Here is a 25,733-nt window from a genome sequence, read left to right as displayed (position 1 = left end):
TGTTATAAACAAAAAGCAAAATTTCCGTACTTATATATAATTAAGACAACAATGTACTCAAAAGACAGTCATGATTTTAAATAACAACTACCTCGTCCGGCTCAAACGGTAACTGGCAAGAAAAATCTCCCAGATGTTCCTCTCCAATTTTAATGAAACTTGGTGCATTTATAGAAGGGGTAAAAATATTCGATATTTTTTTATCAACATGTTTAAGGAGCGAAATCAGTTCTCGAAAATCGTTTTTTTAACCAAATTTTCGTCTTTTGGCTATAACTTCTGAACTAACAAGCATAATAGAGTAATTTCTTAAATGTACAAAATATACAGAATTTCGAAACTTATCCATTGGTATAAAAATTATTTTTTTTTTATAAAAAATATAAATTGTAAAACTCATTTTATTTTTCCACTAGTGGACATAAAACTTTTTTTAGTGGAAAGGTTTTATTTACAGAAAAATGTGTGATAATGGTTTTGTTCTATATGCTAGAAAAAAAATTTATTTAACTGCGCGCGATCAGCGAAACTGCGAGCCGCCTGCGCCGGTCGCGTTGCACTGATGATGATGTGAACCTGGCGCCCAACTTTATAAAAAATAAAAATGGTTAATGTAGTTCGTTTGTACTCGTTTGTAGTGCTTGTTATTTCGTTTGTATGTACCTCAAAAGATTTGGAGATACGTTTTTCAGACCTCATAAAATTTTCATGAATTCTGTATTTTAATGTTATTCTTATTTTGCACTGCTTAGATTCTTTACATGACTATAAACTTTTATCAATGAATAAAACTTTTAGATACTATCGCGATGTTGATCCTGGCACTGCGGTGTATCGTTCAAGATCATCGGCATCGCAACCTTCATCACATCGTTCGTAAACCGTCAATGGAGCTGGCGCGACAGCAAAGGCATGACGGCAGTTTCGGTGACCTGCGTAATACCGTGTTGGTGATGCAAGCGCTAGAAGAAGTCGAAAATGAACCGGCCGATAACTGGAATAGATCTGCAGCCTTAACCTGGCTGATCAATCAGCAACAACCAGATGGTTCGTTTCACGGCAATGTCCATGCCACCGCCGAAGCAATGTTAGGTGTTGCGCCGCGTGGATTGGCCAGCATTCGAGCTCTTGACTGCGGACAGGGTTTATCAGACAATTCACCACCTCGTCTGACTACAAGCAACAGTAAATCATTTATTACTATATTACAAAGTTTCGAAACAAGCACTACAACTTTCTAACTAGAACTGAGCTGAACGTGGAGCAGTACTACTGTACGCGCAACTCGACCACGGAACACGATTAAAAAATGCGACCGTTCTTTTAATGAAATAAATGCAGATCAAAACAATTCAAGACATTCTTAATAGTGCAATTTCAGAGTACAGAAAAGAATCAGTATAATGTTTTATCTTAAACAGTCGTTTAGAGGTGCGTCATATACAGGATGTTTCAAAACCCTTGTTACAAACTTTGAAGGATGATAGAATTCAGTAAAAGTATCGTTTTCTATTAAGCAACCTCTGTTCTCTGACACAGCATTGCGTCCTGACGTCTATCGCATGACATGCACGCTCTCCTGACTTCAACCCTTTTGATTTTTACCACTAGGGCATGTCAAAAGTAGTGTGTAGATACGTCACCCCCCTTGACATCAGGAAAAAACTGATTGACCAGATCAATAAAGCGTTCACCAAATCAGGAACAATTCTTTTATTTTTGAAAATGTAAGGTGGTTGCGCCATCAGGTCAACGTTGCGCAGATGTAATAAGTACAATAAAGTAAGGAAAAGACACTTTGAATATCTTTTGTGGTGTTGTTGGTCCAGGTTGCCCCTTACCGTTGGATTGCTTACCAACGGATGCCAGGATTCCAGGACGCATAGCTCCTTAAGAACACATCAAAGAACAGGAGTTGCTTAATGAAAAACGATGCTTTTATCGAGTCTTACCATCTCTCATAGTTTGTAACAAGAATTCTAAAACATCCTGTACAGTGACGTTTCGTTATCGGTTAGCGGAAAATTACTACAGTAGCGCATAGTAGCCAAAGGATTAACTTTTCAAAATAATTATTCGATTTAACATAGATATTAAAAAATAATGCCGCTAATTCTGATGCATGATATAAGAATAATTTTTGAAAATATTTTAAACGCGCTGAAAATTATAATAAAATCCAAATACTGCGACCAATTATTCTTATTGAGAAAAATAAAATAATGTAATGGAATGCAAAGACATTGAAACAAAAATTATCTTAAATAATATAATTAATATTCTAATGTATATGGGACATTCCACGTCAACCGGACCACCGCTGCGTCCAAAAATTGCCGCAATAGAATGTGACGGCTCAAAATGTTCGTTAAGACAGTGCTTTTTAAGAGCCATGTGGCCTGTCCGAAAAATCCAATATGGCGGTGCCGATATGGCGCTGAAAATCTGCTGACAAAACCACCTGGAATGACTCCAAAATTACTATTGGGGAGTTTTCAAGGCCGGTGAACATTAATTTGTACCTAAATTCTCAAAACTTTATATGGCGGATCTAATATGGCCACTACATATCTCAATCCATCGTTTATCACAATATGTCCTTTTCCACCGTGAAGATTACTCAAAATATCTTCTAATTCCTTATCTGCAGGTTTGTAAGGTCAATGAATATGATCTTGGAGTCCAGAGGTATGCATAATACAAGATGGCGAATCCAGTATGCCAGCGAAAACACCTGCAGTTCCGTTATAAGCTCAGCCAAAGCAGAAGAAAACTCAAAATAGCTTAATTAAAGTCGACCACGTGTGAAGCGACGACGTCAATGACCATGTGTTTATAGCCACAATAAAGAACACCAACAGTTTGCCACAAACAGTCGTGAAAACAACTGACGAAAAACTGCTTGTCGTGATGACAATTACCTAGCAACTAGAAGGGCACCTAGAAATAGCAGGAATTCGAGTATCCTAAAGTGCTGTATAATCTCACAAAGAAGACTCGACTGTGCTCAATGTAAAATGTTGATACTGAATAGTAATAGGTCCAAAAGTGTTTCAATAGAGTTTGGTGTTCCTTATTCTGGCTACAAACTCATGGTCATTAACGTCATCGCTTCACACGTGGTCGACTGCGAGCTATTTTGAGTTTTCTTCCGCGTCAGCTGAGTTTATAACGGAACTGCAGGTGTTTTCGCTGGCATATTGGATTCGCCGTCTTGTATTACGCATATTTCCAAACGCCAAGATCATATCCATTAACCTTACAAACCTCCAGATAAGAAATTAGAAGACATTTTGAGTAATCTTCACGGTGAAAAAGGACATATTGTGATAAACGGTGGATTGAGATATATAGTCGCCATATTGGATCCGCCATATAAAGTTTCGAGAATTCAGGTACGGATCAATGTTCACCGGCTTTGAAAACTCTTCAATAGTGATTTTAGAGTCATTCCAGGTGGTTTTGGCACGTAAATCAAAGATTTTGTACAATCAGGGACCACGTCAGAAGATTGTCAGCGCCATATTGGCACTACCATATTAGATTTTTTGGAAAGGCTACATGACTTTTAAAAGGCACTGTCCTAACGAACATTTTGAGCCGTCACACATCTCATTCCACTGCGGAAATTTTTAGACGCACCGGTAATCCGGTGTACGTGGAACGTCCCATATACAGATGATTAACAAAAGTTAAATTAGATTACATTGGATTAGATTTTGGATCGGATTACTGGATGCAGATAAATATAATTATACTTGTATAAATATGTATATTTTTAATTTTAACGACAAACATATTTTACTTCTATACAACTCTTAAATTTTTCATTCCATATCTAATAGTGTTTATCACGGGCGGGGGCGATTCGCGCTCCGACAGGTGCGCTGAAAGGATCGTGGAATCGCAATGGGTCGAGTAACAGTTCACACAATATACACACAGAGCTTTATTTACACAAACAGTATCTTGAATAGCGCGACTTTCACAAACAGTATCTCGTACAGTGCGACCCTTCACAAACAGTATCTCGAACTTCGCTTTATGTTACACCAAAGGTCAACAGCCGCGCCGGCGCTGCGGCCGCGAAAAGATCGCGACGACGAACGGCCGACGACGATCCCGCACAATGGGGCGATTACGAATAGGCCAACACGGCGCACCTCGCCCGGCGAGAACAGTCGCGACGAAGGGCCTCGAGCCCGTTTGGATGCGGAGCTCGTGCAAGAGCGAACGGCCACACGTGACGCACTTCGCGAAGGTTCCCGGACGGCCAATATGGCGCACTCCGCGGTGAGACCACCAAACGTGGCGGTTTCCGCACGGTGAGAGATCACGGGTACAGGTGCGACTGACCGCACGTTGCGCACCTCGCGCTGGATCGACGGAACGGCCAATATGGCGCACTTCCGGTAGCGATTCACGCCGCCCGGCCATCCATGGCGAACTTTATACCGCGAGCGATATGACGACGTAAGGGCTTCGGACCCCTTTTTGCGCTGACCGGTTGCAGATGCGACCGGCCGCACTCGATACACTTCGCGCCGGGCCGGCTCCCGGCCAATCTGGCGCACTTCGAAGCGAGCGGCCCGGACGACACGCGGCCGCGTGGCGCGTGTCGACCGTCGTATCTGTGCGACGGGCGGCTCAGCGGCGGATTCCGCCGGCCGCAGTCCTCGTCCCGACCAGCGAAATGTAACGGACGCGACACACGGCTCGCTAACACGCGAACCGACAACGATGCACCAATCCAGCAAAGCCCCGAGCGCCCCCCTTGCACGGAGATCTCGCGGATCGCTGAAGTCGAATCCTTGACACGAAACTCCGGAATACAGGCTGAACTCCGATCTTCCGCGGGCGGGCATCCGGACACCACGAAGACGGAGATCTTGACAATGCGAGACGGAAATCTTGACGACGCGAAGCGGAATTCGTGACGAAGCGAGACGGAAATCTTGACGACGCGAGACGGAAATCTTGACGACGCGCGACGGAAATCTTGACGACGCGAGACAAAAATCTTGACGACGCGAAGCGGAATTGAGTCGAGCGCAAACGGACAGTTTGATCTCGTCCGAAGCTCAAATCCGGGGCCTCTCTCGGTAGTTGTCTCTCTCGCCTCAGCGAACCCTCGAGAACCTTCACGTTCACTCGCACGGTCTTCGCAGTCGGGCGTTCAGCCACTCCAGCGAGACATCCGCCTCCGCCGCCGCGCGGACGCAACACCAACCCCGCGATCACACCTCGATAGATCCGCGCCGCCGAGCGCGCCACCCGGCGGGGCAGTGCCTCGTGAGAGTCGTGAGTAAAGCTCCCAGAATCGGAGCGACAAATCGCGACTGATCAGTGCCGGCTCACTCGAGCCGAAACAAATAGCACTTATAACTCAAAAGTTGTCGCGCTCTTTTTATATTGTTCTTTGCTGTGAAAATAAGTAAAAATAGTTATTAAATTGCATTACTAAAATTATCGGAATAAATGCTTAGAAAAGAAATATTGAGTTATTTGTAAATAAATTTTGTTTTACTTAATAAATTAAATTTTTATATTTAGAAAACGTTATAACAGTATAACTACCCATATAGCAAAATATATCACCAAGATATCTGGAAGATATCTGTATAACAGAATATCTGATTGTGCAACACTTGTCGAGATATCATGAGAATATCTCGGAGACATCTGTAAGATTATTGTTCGCTAAATCGCTGATTAATCCCGGCGATGGAAGCGGGATGAGAAGGACGCGCGTGGAAGGTGTTAATTAATTATCCTTTAATTTAAAATGTAACTCAGAACACAGTCTGAGCCGTCTTTAATGCGTGAATAGATATATACAGTCTGACCTGAGAATGGTGGGCAGTCTTTCGCGGTTCACTTAAAATGAGAAGTCTTTGTATAATCGTCCGTGCATTTGAGAGGCAATTATATTAATCGCCCTCCTCGGTGAGTAGCCCTTGAGCCGTTGAACCACGTGGCGGTTGGCACCCGCGCACGTGTGAGCTTGAGTCGTCGTGTTGATGCACCTGAGATTGATGAGCAGTCCACTCAGTCTGTAAAAGTGTCCCTTAGCAGGTTACTTCACTGCGATAAGCACTTCGATGCGAACTCACAATGGTTGAAACGCAACGAGCACGCTTGTGCATCCGGTCACATAGCGGCCATTTGTACGACTCCCTCGATCGCGAGGAAGAAGCTGGCGATGAGCGCGCCCGTGCTTGCGCTAGTTGCCGCGTGAATCTGGCATGTCGATGCCCGATCTATGCTGCCATTTGAAGGGTTGGCGCACAGTAATAACGGAATCTCGAACAATTATAAAAAGCCATAATAATTTTATCTTAGATATGATATCTGATTCTGCATATATATCGGATATCTATACCTCATTTAAAAACAGATATGTTATATACAACCTAAATAGCAAAAAGAAAAAAAGAATTTTTTCCAAATTCTCGATTTATAAAATAAATAACTCTTAATAAAATGACTCTTAAGAGTTCAAAAAAAATTCATTTTTATGTCACCAATTCTGAATTCTTCTTTAGATATAAAAGAAGTTCATTTTATAAAAATTTGCAATAAATTCAATTATGCTTAAGTATTATTCCAATATAAAACTTTATCAAAACGCTAATTTGTATTTGAAGAAGAATAAGAAAGAATTCTTCATGATTTATCCAAAAAGGATTTATCAAAAATCTTCTGATCCAGTTTCTGTCTCAGAAAGAACATAAAATGTGCACTTTGCCATCTCTGCACTGTGATATCTCGGAGGTATCACGAAAAATATTAGAGCCAAGTATCTCATAGGCTCGCTTTTTATCCTAGTGCGTAAGGATTTTTGCTTACGAGAAGGTACTGGCGCATGTAGCCGTATCGCGACAGCGCATGTTACTAACGCTCGCCCGAGCAAAAGTTTTTTAAGCCCCCTTGCGGCATGTTGCTCTTGCGCCGCGGTCGTTACCTCCGGCGCCACCCGAGCAAAAGTCTTCTAAAGTCCCCTGGCAGCGTGTTGATTTCATGCCGCGGTCGTTACTTTCGGCGCCGCCGCGCCCAAGCAAAAAATTTCTAAGTTCCCTCGCGGCGTGTGGCTTTCGCCGGAACGAATCGGTACGGCATCCAAGTCCTCTCAGATTGTATTATTGGCTAAAAATAAACTTGAATTGATCTTTATAAAATATAAGAACTAACTGTGAATCGACTTGCACATAATCGTATGCAAATGTTGCAGAGATATCTTTTTCAAAGATATAATGTGAGTAGGTAAGCTATGTTAGTTCTAGGCCAGGGATCTGAGGGGGGGTGAAAGGCGGGGGCGGGTACCGCGGGAGTAAGGGGAAGGGGGGTATCGGGTTACACAGGGATATTGGATTACGAGGGTAGGAGGGGGGTGACCTTGGCATACCACATGTACGACTCACCAGGATGAATTACCGAAATGATCACCAAGATGACTCACCGGGATGACTCACCGGGATGACTCACCCGCGCCGCTGTTCCGCGCCGCGGGTCCGCGCGGGGGTACCGCGTTTGCGTTTTCGGGCGCCGCGAGGGAGGGGTCCGCGTTTTCACCGCGCTGCGGAGTCCGCGTGCAACGGCCGCATCGGTCCGCGTGACGTCACACGCTCCCGCTTGCGTTATCTCCCCCTCGTAGATGTTTTTTCGCGCCCCCGTCCCCCGTTCGCGCGCGTCTTCTCGTTCGCGTGGTCCCATTATAGTTAGATCATTTTTATATTATTTTAAGTGATTTATTTATTGGAAAAATAAGAGGAAGAATATTTAATAATTTATATGAGACAGATGAGAAAAAACGTTTAATGATCGCGCGACGAGTGCGGCACGCGCATTCTTATCGAGAGTTCTGTAATTCAAAACCGCTGATGGTGGACAAGGAAACGGTAGACAGAAGAAAAGATAATTTTAGATACAATGATGTGCATTTTAATATACATTTATTTCTCATGTAATACATCGTGTATAATATTATCTGCAGCATACGCCAACAGTTCACAATCAATAATTGAATTTTTATCATAAAATTCACGCAAGATTCCAACTGCATTACATTTATCGGTGATACAATTTTGGCGTAAAACGGTCACAAATTGTTTAAATTTTTCACTTACGCCATGAACATTTTGGCATAGTTGAAAATACACATTCTTGACGCAATGTTCTAGTTCAAACAGGAAGAGTACGGTTGATGGTTTCATGTACAGGCTGGTGGCGCACGATGTCAATTTTACAATATGTGCGTCACGTATTTTAACGAGTTCCAGATCTCGAAATGCTAGCGATGATGGCGCCGGTGACTGCACGAGTTGCTGAATATCTGCACGTTTTTAGATGAATATCACTCACGTAGCATGAGGCAGAATTATCCGATTGCCTCGGTTATCGCCGATAAGTATATCCACAGAGGAAATAGGTCCCGCGTTGATTCCAACATCCAAAAATTTATACGCTGTCGATGTCAATGCAAATCTTCTTTGCAAGATACGAGACGTGTAGCGGGGTTTATCAAAACTGAAAAAAATACAATTATGTTTATAAAAAGTTCTTTTGCACAAGTATATACAAAAATTAGCGGTACTTACTCATTGTGCTGTTTCTCGCATGCTTCATCCTGAATCGGAACGTATAGTAGCAGTTCGCACCGTAAGTGTTCATCGTAACTGGAGGCTGTTTGCGACGTACTCGAACCGTATCAAACTCTCGACTGCGCGCGCTAGAATTCTCGTAGAACATTTATACATATAAAAATGCGAATCTTGCAAATAGCGCCAATGTACGGCTGCTGCACCACCACAATCCACATATATGTTAAATGTTATCGATGATTTTATCAAACACGTGCAAAACTGCAAATTTTGCAATTTCGCATAAGTCAATAGAGCGATATTGTTTTCAAGAACATGTCGCGACGTGTCTCGCGATGATTTCATCGAACACGTGCAAAACTGCAAATTTTGCAAATAGCGCCAATGTTCGGCCGCTGCATTGATACAGATCAAATCACCAAAAGTCAATGGCGCGATATTGTTTTCAAGAACATACGTGTTTCGCAATGATTTCATCGCACACGTGAAAAACTGCAAATTTTGCAAATAGCGCCGATGTACAACTGCTGATGTACACGTCCCGAAAGAAACGTGGGCTAGTATTGTTGTTAAGGAGACAAGAATTCGATTTCATTTAATAGGTTTAGTTAATATATTTATCGCGCAGTATAATTTGCAGTGAATTATAAAAGCATTAGATAAATCATTGATTATGTAATATTCCAATAAATCATAAAGAAGAAATTGTTCAATATCATAAATCACATAACAGATAAAACACATGAATCAGACATAATATAAATCAAATTTCATAAAAAGATTAATGGCCAATTCATTTTACGTAATATGAATTTAATCAGGATCGTTGTTTGTTTCAATTCGGTTATTTGAAAGAAAGATTATATTAGATTTTAATTAAAACCGTAAAATCTTCTTCAAAACATTAAATAGTTTCAAACGTTAAGTGAATTCCTGAATGTCGAAACAACGTTGAAGTGACCATTAATCAACGCAAAGTAAAACACCATAAATGCAATTACAAGTGCCATTAAATAAAATACATATTTAGATATAAATGCTGGAATAATGCGTGATTTTGATCTTACATTTATTTCATTTCGACTGGACAGTAGCAAGAAATTAATGCATAATTAATTTTTATTGCTAGATAATTCACAAGTGAAATTGATAATTTTCTCGCAATATAATATTGTCGCAAATATTATTAAATATTAAGAAAGGAAATGTACTTGAATTAAAGAAACGCATAAATCCAGGTAATCAATGAATAATAGTAGGTGAAACGCATAAAAATAATGTCAAGCATTGCCGCGTAGCAACATCGTATTTGCCATATTAATAAATTGAAAAGGACGTATCTCTCTAAATATAATAGTTAAGTTTTATAATAAACCGTTCGCATTACAGTCGCAACGAATCAACGTGAAAGAAGAGAAATCTTATTGAATATGTTAGAATCGTTATTGAATTCTCGAGTTAACGCAATTTAATATAGAAAAATAATAATATTTACAGAAGATAAAACCGTTAAGGATAGGAATCACCTTAAATTTACGCTACTGATACAAGGAACAATACAATAACGCGTGGTTGCAACCATATAAGGATGTGAGTACTCAAAACAAGAGAAGAACTCTTCTCGTCCGGCCTCGTCAATAATATAGAAAAGGCTCGGGGATGGGATCGAAATGCTCAGCACATTAAAGAAGCTCGATTGAAATGATCTCCATCCAAAGTAATGAAAGCTCCCGAATGTTCTGGAATCAAAGAATCGCACCTCAGTCTCTTAAAGTGATCCATGATTCTATTTACTCTGAACACCGAGAGTTACCTTTGTCGGGACTTCCACTTCTTGTGGAAAAATTCTCCGTACCGGAGGAATGCGACCTTTATTCCCTGAAGCAGATCAAAATCTTTACGGCCTCTGAACTTGCCGTCGTCTTTTGGCTTGGCTGCAATGGCGGACATCTATCCCGTGCAACTGAACGGCGTATGTCTCTCCTTTCCGTTCGTATCGTGTACTTAGGCTGCATCTAGTCTCTATGTAAGCCTCTGCTGGATTAATTGATACCGAGCACAACTGCGAAACGGTATATCTAATCAGTGAATCAGATTACGTACGGAGATCTAATCAAAAGAGCCAAATTTTCGCGTGATTCTACACGCGTGACTTGTCGCTTCAAGAAACAGATACGCAATGAATGCGCTCTCGCTCGCGAACAATCGTGCTTCCGTAAAGAAGCCGGAAGTCGGGTGGCGCTACATCGCCGCATGGTTGCGCATTATACTATGGTTGCGCCGCTGCGCGCGCGCGCAACGCCTTCTACGCAGGGTACTAAGGGCCCGCATCGGTTTCGTTAGAGCCTTTCACGGACGAGATTGGTGACTCTGAAATTCTAACAGATGGCAGCACAGCACTGTCCTTATATCAATAACGCGATATTTTAAACAGCTGAGATCACGGTGAAATTAGATATGATAAAAAAGCAAACGATGCATCTTTAGTAGAATATAAAATGAATAATCTGGGGATATGCTCAGTAGGCAAAAATTGGAAGTCGTGAGTACAACAAATTGTGTCAGAAAGAGGATCGTGCAATAACATGGAGCAAGAGTTGTTGGAGCAATCCACCCTATTAAATTCGAGGGAAGATTTTACCGCGTGGGAGCAACGATGCGAAAAGTTTATCAAATCGTTGGAAAAACAAAGCGGAATTAAACGGCCACGATTATCGATCGATTTTAAACAGTCATCGATCGGTCTCAAACAGTTGTTGGTCGCCTGTATCGCACGACTCGAAGGTCTGAAAGACTTGGTACGTCAACGTTTCGTGCATGTGGGTGCCGAATACAGTGCGAGCGAGACAGGACTCAGATGGCGCGAGACAAGATACGGCTTTTGAAAGACGTATACTGACTGGTGCGGTAATAAATTCCAAACACATCGAACTTCGTCAATTTCTCAAAGATGCGAGAGAAATTGTACTCATTCATGTGCGGAACGTCATGCAACAACATGACAATGTAAAAATAAACACAATGTTTAATGGTGAATTTGTTGCGGGTGACAAACGCGCGAATAAAAGTATCGCAACAAGAAACTATGAACTCTTTCATGAGTCCGATCTGTGTGAGTGGTACAAGCGACACGTCATCGAGCCTTAGCAAAACTGGAGGAATTCCAGGAATGTGATAGTGGATGGGCGTTGTCGCGTATACTCAATTTAACGGTAAATGTGAACAAGTACAATCCATTGCACGCGGGGTGTTTTGTGGAAATACCGCAAGAAATTAAAAAGAAGAAGGCGGTGATAAACATGCGATCAATGGACAATGCATGTTTCGCATGGTCAGTGGTGGCTGCTCTGCATCCAGCCGAGAGACATGCAGAACGGGAATCGTCGTACCCTCATTACACGTCGGTGCTAAATCTTACAAACATCGAGTTTCCAATGACGTTGGATCAAATTGAAAATTTTGAAAATCACAACATCTCCATCAACGTGTACAGCATCGAGAAAAAAAACAAGAAACTTGCAATCCTACCAATACGCCTCACCGACCGAAAGATGGACAAACATGTAAATTTGCTGTACGTGCATGACGACAACGTGGGACATTTTGCATGGATTAAGAACCTATCCCGCCTTGTGAGCTCGCAATTGAGCAAGAATAAGAACAAAAAATACTTTTGTGATCGGTGAGTATACATCCAAATAAAAATAAAAAATAATTTTTACGTAAAAGATATATAAACATTTTATTATTTACAGATGTTTGCACTATTTCTACACGAGCGAGAAATTGGAAGCCCACACCGTCGACTGTCAGGAGATGAACGACTGCGCGATCAAGTTACCGAGCGATAACGACAAATGATTGGCCTTTAAGAATCACAACAGAAAGGAACGAGTTCCGTTTATTGTATACGCCGACCTGGAATGTACCCTGGAGAAGATGGAAGCGGATCCGGAAACGTCCAAGTACACATATCAACACCATCGCGTATTTAGCATAGGGTACTACGTGCGTTGCTCGTACGACGAGTCATTATCAATGTATCGGTTTCGTCGCGATAAGGATTGCGTCGCGTGGTTCGCCAAGGAGCTAAGACGTTTAACTCACGACGTAAAGACCATTTTGTCCACTAATATACAAATGGCAGATTTCACGCGAGACGAGTGGAAAAAGTTTAACAGCGCAACGCACTGTCACGTGTGCGGAGAACCGTTCGAGCCAGACGACGTGCGAGTACGCGACCATTGTCACCTGACCGGTCGATACAGAGGTCCCGCGCATACCCTCATTGGGAGGGTAGACACAGCGCGGAGGCAATGATCGCAAAACCAAATTTTCATAGTCGAAGCGTCTTTTCGGAAAATTTAGTAGCAATAGAAATGCGAAAACTTGAGGTGAAATTCGACAAACCAATCTACGTGGGTATGTGCATCCTCGATATATCCAAGACATGTTTGTACGAATTTCATCACGAGTACATGTTACCGTTGTATCGCGACAAGTGTAAAGTCACGTACACCGATACTGACAGTCTTATTTATCACATCGAGTGCGACGATGTGTATGATATCATGAAGCGTCACATTCATTATAGATTTGACACTAGCGATTATGCGATTGATAATACGTACGGTATTCCACTCGTCAATAATAAAGTTTCGGGCTTAATGAAAGACAAAAATAAAGGTGCGATAATGACCGAATTCGTCGGGTTTAGAGCAAAGATGTACGCCTTGCGAGTGGACGGTAAGAAAGATACGAAAAAGGCTAAAGGTGTTAAGAGTAACGTCGTAGCCAGGTCGATAACGTTCGACGATTACATGCGGTGTCTGCGCGACGAAATTGAAATGACGCGACAGCAAACCTGCATAAGATCCAAAAAACACGAGGTATACACCGTGTCCGAAACGAAAATAGCTCTAAGTCCGTACGATGATAAGCGATACATTATACCCGGTTCTACCGAAACACTGCCATGGGCACATTATAAAATACCATTGTAAATATATTGTAAATACCGCTGTAAATATATTGTAATTACATTTAGATATTTAGGAAAATAAATGATTCATATGTACATATATGACATATAGGTATATATATATATATATATATATATATATATATACCTATAAAAAAGTAATATATATATATATATATACCTATATGTCATATATGTACATATGAATCATTCATTTTGGCGTGTATCTTTTTTCGAAGATTGTCTTGAATTTACTCACGCGTACCGAATCGCCCACTTTGAATCGCGCGGGAGCAGCGATCTTTACGTGGCTGTACACCGTTGTTAGGAGCTTGTCGGCGATCGCGGGGGTAACATCAACGGGTCGCATGCCGATGGTTCGATGCTTGCGCGCGTTGTAATCCGACACGAGTCGCGGCAACGCGTCGACCCACTTGTAATTTCCGTTGAGCGTAAACATCTTCCACATATCGTTCTTGAGCGTGCGATTGAATCGTTCGACGACCGATACCTTCATTACGGAATATGTCGAATAGTGATTGATATTATGTTTCTTCAAGAGTTTCTGCACGTTTGTGTTATAAAATTCTTTCCCCTTGTCAGTCTGCAGATTTTTCGGACATCTGCCGCCGTCTCGAATTATTTTTGCAATCGCCGTGGTAACCTCGGGTCCGCTCTTGGTCTTGAGCGGTACGGCCCATGCGTGCTTGCTCAGCACGTCGATAACGGTGAGTATGTAGTGGTAGCCTCTGTTAAATCGCGTGTATGGTCGCATCTCGACCACATCCGCCTGCCACAGGTCATCGTATCCGCGTATTATACTATGACGCGTCTTCGAGAAAAATTTCTTCTCGCAAGAGCGTGTAATTCTTCCACCAGCCGCCGTTTTTCAGCTGATTGCTTCTTACCAGCCATGACGATGACGCGCAACTGACGCAGATATCAGATGTACGTTCTTATCTATTTGCGATGATTCGCAATTACATCTTGAATCATCTTTTGAAGTTCGTTTAGGGTAATTTGCATATTATTCTGGAATACAGCCATCTTTCTCTCCATTTCATCCTGTCGATCTTCCAAATTGCACGCTCTGCTGCACGTAGCGTTTGTTGGCTGCATCGTCATCATCTACGGGCGGCGCTATCCGTCGAATCTTGCGCAATTTCGCGTCAAAGTCGGTGGCGACCATGCAAAGAGCGTTATCTCGCACGTAATTTCTGATTAATCCTCTTCATTGATAGTACGGTTCCGCACTGCCTCTTCCGAGCAATATACCAAACTTGTTGATCGGCATTTCGATGTTGATTGAATGACTCGCTGTCGCGCCACTTAATTTATAATAAGTCCAGCCTCGCGAAGTTCCTCGATAATCGACAGGATTTCGTTATCGTGACCGGTGTGACCCGCTAGGCGTGAAGCTTCGAGCAATCGGAGACGATCTACAAGCTCGTTGGGATCGTCCCAATGAACATAATCGATCTTGTTGTCGTTTAATGTCATGGCACGCGGTATATCTTTTCCTGCTTTTTTACCCGAAATCGACGGCGCAATTATATAATCGATCTTGTTGCCTGTCATGGCACGCGGTATACCTTTTCCAGCTTTTTTACCTGAAATCAGCGTGTTATTATCAGCAAATTATATGTGTGTACTTGTATCCCCCGTTGCCCTTTATTTGAGCGTGAGCATCATAATTGTGTTTATGAACACTCGTCATCAACAGAATGCTCTTGTACGTTTGCATATCGTCCTCCGTGTAGATATCGTCATCGGGATATTTCTTAAAGATTAATTCGAAAAGACCGCGTGTGCCATTGTATCGTATGCCGTCGATAATTATGTTATCCGCATGGTTCACGTCAAAACGTTTATTACCGAGCATCATTCCATCGTTGGTGAATTTAACACCGTACGCGATGTCCATACCGCTTTTTTCATCGCCGCTCAGAACTGCCCCGATGTTGAGGCGTTTGGTCGTTGTCGTTTGAACTTCGGCTCTTCGTCTTCCCACGCCGTTTCATTTTCAATTTTTGACACGTCAGATTCTTTGCCAGCAACGGTGTTTTCGGCAATCTGCCTTAAAAGTTCGATGACGGGCTTAAAGTGTCTCTCCAACGCGATATCTTCCTCCATTTTACCAGTTTTCAAGGCGTGATATTTTTTGCGAATCGAATTGCTCGTTTTCGCAATATCTTTCACGATCCTTTCGCGCACTCTAATCTCTTCGCTGCTGTCCATGTTGCGCTAACGTTGTTCAATCGACGCGTCGACAACTAACCACGTTTTGGTATCGCAAAGTCGTTAAATCCTTTTCTATATCGACCATTCGAAATCACGCTGTCCTTGTCTATCACCACGAATCCGTACTTTTGTCGCCAACACGTATGACACAATTTATTGAAATCATCGTAAGACATATCTGTGTTCACGTGATCGCTATATATGTGTTTCAGATTGGTACCATCCTGTTAAACAGAATCAATAAATTCGCGTTGTCGCGTATAAGATGCTTTGGTATCTTCGCATACGTCTGACAAAGATAGAAAGAGTCAATGTCCGCGTGCCGGCCCATTGCAAAGTATTCTCTTATCGTATCCTGCTTGTCGCATGCCACGTTATCAAAGATAAAAATAGAATTCGGGAGCGCCTTGCTCGGCGGAATGACGTTACTGTTATTCGAGAACGTAAAATAGCCAATCTCTTCTATCGGTGTTAGTATATTCTCTAAATATCGATATTTTGGTTGTTGCAACGATTTCGAGTACACATACACGTTCTCGAAACGTACACCGTGCGGACTTTCCAGCAAGCTTATCAAGACGTTTGTCTTGCCGCAATTTGACGGACCGCAGATGAAACCGCGTATAGAAATCGGTAGCATGCCTCCATGTTTGCGTACCTCTTTCGTTAATAGTATCCTATCGTCAAAGTTTGTCACTTTGATCGTCCGCGATTGTCGTACGAACCGCATTTTACCTCCCCTCCACAACGAATGAATAATAATATCGAGAAAGCTGGCCTATTTATAGAGACGCGTAGAGCTGAGATGCTCAGTCGTTAAAATGTTTTTGCTCGTGTCGGATAACAGCGATATTTACGATTTAACCGCCGAGCAGTTAAAGTATATACCAAAGGTCATTCTACTGCGACAGTTTTATAATCACATAGATTATTTGTGGGATAAGCTTCCCGAACATATCAAGGCAGATTCGGAGGTTCAGCAATATCGGCGCTGTTTAATACATTATAATTTGCCGTGTCAGCAAACGCACCTCGACGGTCCGCCGCCGTTGATAAAAAACTGCGGCGAATGCCGCCGAAGATAGGTCGAGGTCTGCTGAATCGCGTAATAAACGCGCTTCCGATCGAATTACATATCCCCGGCTATCAATTTTGCGGACCGGGAACTCGCTTAGAAACACGATTGACAAAAGGTGATCGGGGTATTAATCCATTGGACGCGGCGTGTCGCGAGCACGACATAGCCTACTCGCGTAGCAACGATCTCACAGAACGACACGTGGCAGACAATATACTCGCCGCGGAAGCGCGAGAACGTGTCATCGCGAACGATTCGACTCTCGGAGAGAGAGCTGCGGCTACAGCCGTCTGGGCGGCCATGAAGGCTAAAACGAAACTCGGTATGGGTTTGAAAACGAAGAAAAAGAAGAAGACCAAGCGAATACTTCCGGTAGCGAAACGCGGCGGTATCCTACCGATCCTGCCGTTATTAGGGGTTCTCGGCTCGTTGGTCGGCGAAGCGGCAGGGGTCGCAAAGGCCGTGAATGACAACAAAGCCGCGCGACGTCAGCTGGAAGAGATGCAACGTCACAATCGCGCCATGGAAGGTCACGGACTTTATCTCGCTCCGTACAAACGCGGACGGGGAGTCTCAAGAAAAAAAAACGTCGAAAGGACGCTAAAAATTCCCAAGGGTGTAACTACCAATGTGCAACTGCAACAATTGGCAAAACGTATGCGCATTCCATATTTTAGAGGTGTTTTCATGCGCGACTCGTTACAGATCGGCGGTATACGTCGAAACGAGAGCGGTATCGTAAATTTGGATAATACTGAGGGACCGGGTACTCACTGGGTGGCGTGTGCGAAGAGGGGAGATCGTGCCATATATTTCGACAGTTTTGGCAATCTTCGACCACCGAGAGAATTGGCACAGTATCTAGAGAACAATGTAATAGAGTTCAATCGCACGCCTTATCAGCGATACGATCAGAGCAATTGCGGACAACTGTGTCTGCGTTTTCTACAGTCAGTTGACAATCAATTTAAAGACCGGCGTTACGCTGTTTAATCTCAGTATTCATTCAAACATGTCACTGACATTTACGCTCACCGGCAAGAGCAGCATCCTCGCGGTAAGCTACTTTCCCGCCGTGGATTTGAGCGATGGCGATTATGAGCTCGGTCTAACAGATTTTGAAACCTATCACACGATACCGAATGTAAATTTGTCGAACAATAAATTCTACTATGACGACGACGACAAGGAGATTACCATTCCCGAAGGATCGTATGAACTGCGTGATATAGACATGTATCTGAAACGCGCTCTTTTATGGGACCCATCCAATAATGTCTCGACAAACGAAGATGAACCGCACCCATTGATTATTATTTATGCTAATAGCAATACGATGAAGAGCGAGATCAAGTGCGCTTATCGGATAAATTTTACAAAACCGAACAACATTGGATCGCTGCTGGGATTTTCAGCGAATCGCGTGCTAGAGTCGCGACAAAGGCACGAATCGGATGTTCCGCTAAATATCATCAACGTAAACATCATTCGCATAGAGTGTAACGTGACAGCGGGTGCGTACAGCAACGACAAGTACGTGCACACGATACACGAGTTTTCACCGAGCGTGCCACCAGGATATAAGATATCGAAAACGCCAGCACAGATCATTTACCTTCCGATCATCGTACGGAGCATTTCGGACTTGACGCTTCGCGTCGTGGATCAGGACGGTCGATTGATTGATTTTCGCGGAGAAGAGATCACCGTTAGACTGCATGTACGAAGACGACAGCGATAACGTGAGATGCTCGTACTGAACGAAGCTGAGCAGGTGCGACAGACGAGAAACAAAAAGACAATCCGATTGCCAAAGAAGAAACTCACTGCGTCAAACATTGAATTTTTGAAATCATTGGGTTTCGTCGTACGAAATGGCTAATATCTTAAACATTGGAGGTGAACCGATCTTTGACGACAGCGTCGTCAAGATTGAAACTCACACGTACAATCCGTACGCCAATACGACGTTTGGACATAACGATGAGATAAGAATACCCATACAACAGCAAAATTTATACACGTTGCCATGTGAAAGCTTTCTCTACGTTGAAGGACGATTGGTAATAAAGAGAAGGAATGATGAGTCTCAGGCAACGCTTGCGAATAATTGCGTGGCGTTTATGTTCGATGAGATTCGATACGAGCTCAACGGTGTGGACATTGATTGCAACAGAAATGTTGGCATAACCAGTACCATCAAGAACTACGTATCACTATCATATAATGATTCACAACTCATGCGGAATGCTGGCTGGGACGTTACATCGAGCATACCGGAAGGATACTTTAACTTTTGCGTACCGCTCAAGTTGTTGCTGGGCTTTTGCGAGGATTACAAACGCGTCATTGTTAATGCTCGTCACGAATTAATTTTGATACGTGCGCGTAGCGATAACAATTGCATTGTAGGAAATCCTGCGACGGAGCCGGAAATCGAATTGTTTAAAATACAATGGCGAATGCCTCACGTTACGTTAAACGAGGTCAATAAGCTATCTATGCTACGGGCCTTGGAAAGCGGGCGATATCTTAGTGTCAGTTTCCGTTCGTGGGATCTGTACGAGTATCCCATGTTGCAGAGCACGACCAAGCATTCGTGGGCCGTCAAAACGGCGACTCAGCTGGAGAAGCCGCGGTACGTTATCTTTGCGCTGCAGACCGGCCGCAAGAATATCATGTCTCAAAATGTTAGCGTATTCGATGCCTGTAATTTGACCAACGTGAAACTTTATCTAAACTCCGAATTTTATCCGTACGACGACATGAATCTGGATTTTACTAAAAATTGATACGCCGTTCTTTTCGATATGTATGCGCGTTTTCGTAAAAACTTATTACGGATACGATTCCTTCGATACGCTTTGCAACTTGTATACATTTCTGATGGAAGGACCTTTTGTTGTCATTGATTGCTCGCGACAAAACGAATCTGTCAAGAGCGCCACCGTGGATGTGCGAATAGAATTTTATTGTAAAGAAAATGTACCTGCAAATACTACCGCCTATTGTCTCATCTTGCATGATCGTGTAATCGGATACTGTCCGTTGTCGAACGTAGTGCGCAAACTCATGTAAATTGCAATATCAGCAGATATTGCAATATACGCAGATATTACAATATAAGAGACACTGATGTACCGCGATAAGATACAGATTGCTCCGCCGTTTCCATCTTCCCATCGTAGTCCATGGTGATTCGCAATCAACCAGGAAGCGCATGATCTGTCGGGAGACGAGAAAACATCTAAAAATTGAGACTTTGGATGCAGATTACGAAGATATCAAATCTTTAAATAATCTAGATGTTACTAATACTGTAAGATGCGGAAAACATGTTAAGAACTGCGCATTACAAAATGTATTAAAAATATTTAACTGGTGGTCGCGACACCTGAAAAATTATGATTTTTTTTAAATAAACTATATATGTATATATAAACGTTTTATTTCCTTTTCCCACATACTTTGTAGTATAATATAGATGTTTTAGCTGTTCAAGAGCTGTTTTTAGTTGTTTAAAATAAGTTTGATAGCGGTTCAATAGCAGTTATACAGATCGCAGTTATACAGATCGCTGTTATACAGATAGTTGTTTTAGTTGTTTGATAGCTGTTTAAAAGCTGTTTTTAGTTGTTTAAAAGAAGTTTGATAGCGGTTCAATAGCTGTTTGATAGCTGTTTGATCGCGGTTGAATAGCAGTTTTACAGATCAAATCACCGAAAGTCAATGGCGCGATATCGTTTTCGAGAACATACGTGTCTCGCGGTGACATCATTGCACACGTGCAAAACTGCACATCGCAGATTTTTCGGAAGGCGCAATTGTATGGATGTTGAGATAAAATTAGATATGATAAACAAACGATGTGACAATTGTGAAATGTAGAAGGATGAATTTGAAGGTACGCTCAGTACTCGAGGACTGGAAGTAAGAGTCGGTTTCGCATACTTGATAGTGTTCGGACGTTTTTGTCTTGTCGAAAAATTTCAAGTGTCGCGATTGTTTGTACTGTCTGTACTGTGTGATTTTAACAGTAGCATCGTGTATTGCGCCTTTTGAAGCATACAACGTTCTGTAAAAATGGATTTCGAAGAATTGCAGTTTGATGGACATGATATGGAAGTTGAAGCAAACGATGAAGAAATGGAAGTGCTTGAAGAAATGGACATTGAGGTAAATGAACTGGAACATGAACAAGAACATGAACAAGAAATTGTTGATGATGATGATGATGCAATTTTGTCAAACGATTCGTGTTACGACAGTGAAAGGTCTGAGGATGTTTCGGAAGTAATTTTCCGAGTATTAAACCAGGCTGAAGTGAATGCCTTAGATAAATTGAAAAAAATGTGTTGCACATACTTTTATTTTACTTCTGGTAATGTAAAATTTTGTGCACCGTGTACTGTGAGATTACGTGGATTATTCTCAATGTTGCACGCTGAGCGAAAACATGACACCCGCGCCTATATACTGATCGAGAGTTTATTCTATGCGTCGTGTGGAAGCCCACTACATCAAATAATACTGTGTAATCTCTGTTCAGTTTGCACTGTTTGTGATTGATAGTGCTACGTGGCAAATACATGGTGTCCGAAGGCTGTCTGTATTGCATATCAATAAAACTGCAGTTTATGCTTACAGCTTCTTTCATGTGTTGCTTCTTTCTAACTTATCTGTGTTCAAAACTCTAAATATTTTGTACAAAATCATTGTTGTGTTGCAAATTGCCGAAGGTGTCTGACTCAAGAGCCAGGGGTTTCAGGTTGAAATCAAACGGTAGTAAGCAAATTTTCTATTTGTAGTTTTCGCATAATTTCTGAGCGAGAATGCGCGAACGGGAGAGAGAAACCGCGCGAACGAAAAGACGCGCGCGACTGGGGGCCGGGAGCGAGCGCGCGAGGAAGAGATAACGCGAGCGGGAGCGTGCCGTGTGACGTCACGCGGACTCCGCTCCGCGGCGAAAACGCGGACCCCCTCGCCCCGCGGCGCCGGAAAACACGGCGCCCAAAAAACGCGGTTTCCCCCTCCCCCTCCCCCCCGCGGCGCACGAAAAACGCGGTTTCCCCTTTTCCCTCCACCCCTCGGCGTACGAAAAACGCCCCCCCCGCCCACGGTCCCCCCCTGCCCGCCCGCTGTTTCCCCACCCGCCCGCGGTTTTTCCCCCCGCCCGCGGTTCCCCACCCCGCCCGCGGTTTCCCCCCGCCCCCTCACCACCTCTCGTCCTCGGTATGTGGTTCGGAACTCTCGTAGCTTATCTACTTATATATATGTATATATAAATGTTTTATTTCCTTTTCCCATATAGTTTGTAGTATAATGTAGATGTTTTAGTTGTTTTTAAAGACGTTTTAGCTGTTTTTAAAGACGTTTTAGTTATTTTTAAAAACGTTTTAGTGTTTCTGAAGACGTTTTTGCTGTTTTTAAAGACGTATTAGCTGTTTTTAAAGACGTTTTAATTGTTTTTAAAGACGTTTTAGCTGTTTTTAAAGACGTTTTAGTTGTTTGATAGTTGTTTTAAAGATGTTTTAAAGATGTTTGATAGCGGTTTGATAGCAGTTGATTGTATACCTGCAGCAGTCATATATCGGTGCTATTTGCAACATTTGCAGTTTTGCACGTGTTCGATGAAATCATCGTGAGACACGTCGCGACATGTTCTTGAAAACGATGTCGCGCCATTGACTTATGCTAAAATTGTATCAAAAGTGACTTTGTTACCATACATAATCGCAGTAGTCGTGCATTGACCAGAAAAATGCAACAATTGCAGTTTTGCACGTGTTCGATAAAATTATCGTGTGACGCTTAACGATGTGTCCTTGAAAAAGGTATCATGTCACTGACTTATGCAAATTTAATTACGCTGTAATATTGTCCTCAGGTTTATTTAAATGTAATATTAAAAATTAAATATCGTGAGGATTTGAACGATTAAATATCGTTGGCGAAAAAAAGATACGCGATCGTGAGCGAGAACGCGAACGGGGGAGAGAGAGACAACGCGAACGGGGGCGGAGAGCGAGAACGCGAACGGGTGCCGGGAGCGAAAGGGACCGCGCGAACGAAAAAACGCGCGCGAACGGGGGACAAGGGCGCGAGAAAACATCTACGAGGGGGAGATAACGCGAGCGGGAGCGTGTGACGTCACGCGGACCGATGCGGCCGTTGCACGCGGACTCCGCGGCGCGGTGGAAACGCGGACCCCTCCCTCGCGGCGCCCGAAAACGCGAACGCGGTACTCCCGCACGGATCCGCGGCGCGGAACAGCGGTGCGGAACAGCGGCGCGGAACAGCGACGCGGGTGAGTCATCCCGGTGAGTCATCCCGGTGAGTCATACATGTGGTATGCCAAGGTCATCCTTCTTCCCCACGTAATCCAATACCCCTGTGTAATCTAATACCCTCCCTCCCCTTTACCCCCGTGGTACCCACCGCCCCTCACTCCCCTCAGATCCCTGGCCTAGAACTAACATAGCTTACCTACTAATGTGATATCGAGTAATGATGTCCTGCAGATATTCTGTGAATATCTAAAAATAAGATCTCAGATTTGACTTAAAATTGTAGCCATAAAGATATCTGGCTGTATCTCAGATATATTTTGCTGTGTGGGTACTGATTCGTATATAATACTAATTGTGAGTATAAATGTAAGCAGCTGTAAATTAATAGAGCATAAAAATGGCTATAACAATAGTGCATGTATATATAAATATACATGCATTCTTTTATTGTTTTTGTTTCTTATTCACTACTGAAGTGGGTCTCATATGTTAGGAAACACGCTGTATATGCAAATTTTCTAATTTCCTCAAGGTTAAATTTTTTGTAAAAAAAACAATGCAAAAATTATCTTTTTTATTTTTAATTTTATCATTTATTTTTATAATTTTGTTATATATATTCTGTTGCGCTCGCGGTAGAGTCGTTCGCGTGGCTCACCTGTGCAGTCACGCCGCATTCGTGCACTTCTGCACTCGCGAAATAAAAACTCTCCGACTTCTCAAAGAAGAACGCTTTATTTACAAGAAATACAGTGCGACACGTCAGATCAGTTTCAAAGCTCGGCTTCGAATCGCCGTAAACAAAAACCGTCGTCAATTCGCAACTTCTTTCGGGTATCTCGCGCGAGGGTAACAATACGAACAGAGATTGCGCTCTCCCTCTTTCTCTCCCTCTCCCTCTCCCTCTCCCTCTTCCTCTCCCTTTCTCTTTTTCTCTCCCTCTTCCTCTCTCTTGCCTTCTCCCTCTTCCTCTTCCTCTCTCTCTCTCTCTCTCTCTCTCTCTCTCTCTCTCTCTCTCTCTCTCTCTCTCTCTCTCTCTTTCTCTGTGAGTATTACAGCGTGTTTATTCTCTTGTTTCTGCTTTAAGCTGTCCTATTTTCTACCGTAAACCGCCTTCGGGCCGTTTTGTTGCAGGTTTTGGCACGTTTTTTGTTGCTCATCACGCACAATTGTTATCTCTTGGGTGATTGCTGTCTGTCGAGGGCATTTTCGTGGAGAAATTTCGCTCGTTATAACCTCACTTTTGGCTGTTCTGGTTGCGTCTATTGTTAAAGGTTTCTCCATCTTGACGCTATCTCCTGAGCACGTGCTATCTGGGTGGGCTGGCTGCCATACGTGACTCAGTGCTTGCGATCCGTGTGTAGCGACCTTTATCTACTGCTGCGAGTGCGCTTACCGTTACCGATTCTTTCTGTCTATGTGATTTCTTAGCGCGGGCTTTTCATTTGTATTGCTTTCCATTTGTATTGCTTGATTGATTAACAGTGATGCAACGTGTGTGCACTAATTGCAAAAAGACAGTCGCAACAACTTGGTTGAATGTAAGTGCGTGCGTGTGTTTCATCCGGGTTGCATTAAGCCATATTCTATTACTAAGTACGCTGAAGATTGCTGCAGATCGTTGTCTGCTTCTTCTGATTTACCACTTACACCTAAGGTGGATAATACCGTGCGATCACTTAATTTTGATATTATGACTACTCCTGCAAGCGTCGGTGCTCAGTCACAGTCTCAGTTGCTGTCTCAGTGTGACAATACTACAAATAGCCTTTTGCTTCGTTTAACTGAACAGCTGAGCGAGTCGAATGCAAAATTGACTGAGCAATTGATGGAGTCGAATGCGAGATTTTCTGCGTTTGTCGAGGAGCAGCGGCGTACGAATAACGAATTGAATGATAAACTTGATAAATTGAACTGTATTGCGGGCAGTGTCGAGCGGAACAGTCAGCGGATTGTTGAGTTAGAGCAGCGGTGTAATGCTCTCGCGGATGAGATTTGTGATATGAAGAGTGATCGTGCTGGTTCTCATTCTGATGTGTATGTTCAGAGTGCGAATAAGTTGATTGTATCGGGTGTGCCTGCCGCGATGTCTATCACCCCTTCGGAATGTGTTCGCAACGTGTTTGTGACATTGGAGACCCCTGAGTTGTCGTGCCACGTTCTTGATGTTAGGGCTGTCACTCGTAAGCCTCTGCCGGTGGCGGCTGGTGACCGACCTTTACCGATTTCTGCTACGAACTCTTACATCGTTACATTGGCTTCGGGTGCGGTTTGTGACCTTGTAATGTCAAAAAAACGGGCTCGGCGTACGCTCACGCAAAAGGATGTTTGTGGCGATGGCTCGGATCGGAATGTGCATGTTAACGAGATGCTCTCTAAGGACGCTTACGAATTGTTGCAACGGACGAAGCGTGTCGCTAAGGACAAGTCCTATGCGTATGTCTGGGTGAGGAGGGGTCGTGTCCACGTCAGACGTATGGCATGCCGGTTATTCAGATTAACTCTATTGCTGATTTTGATAAGCTCGTTTGACGTGCCCGTTC

At 43.1% G+C, this 25,733-nt stretch overlaps 2 protein-coding genes across 7 annotated transcripts in view; one reads left to right on the top strand and one right to left on the bottom strand.

Annotated features, from left to right (window-relative positions):
- The window catches only part of LOC143902763 (uncharacterized protein CG3556), a 94,054-nt gene that overhangs the window by 48,977 nt on the left and 19,344 nt on the right, over positions 1-25,733 (top strand). For all 6 annotated transcript variants that reach the window (XM_077415929.1, XM_077415931.1, XM_077415930.1 and 3 more), the window contains one exon: positions 799-1,185. In XM_077415929.1, coding sequence (XP_077272055.1) covers positions 799-1,185 — 387 coding nt within the window. The remainder of the gene's footprint in view (positions 1-798; positions 1,186-25,733) is intronic.
- LOC143902858 (uncharacterized) lies at positions 6,624-10,550 on the bottom strand. Its single transcript, XM_077416041.1, is given in 2 exon segments — positions 6,624-8,592; positions 10,414-10,550. Coding segments are annotated over 2 exon segments (777 nt in total). The 3' UTR covers positions 6,624-7,952.

This window comes from Temnothorax americanus, unplaced genomic scaffold, assembly GCF_048541705.1.
Source record: "Temnothorax americanus isolate GAGA-0224 unplaced genomic scaffold, ASM4854170v1 Scaffold40, whole genome shotgun sequence".
Lineage (NCBI taxonomy): Eukaryota > Metazoa > Arthropoda > Insecta > Hymenoptera > Formicidae > Temnothorax > Temnothorax americanus.
Note: the sequence above shows the minus strand (reverse complement) of the source record. Positions and strands in the feature narration are given on the sequence as shown.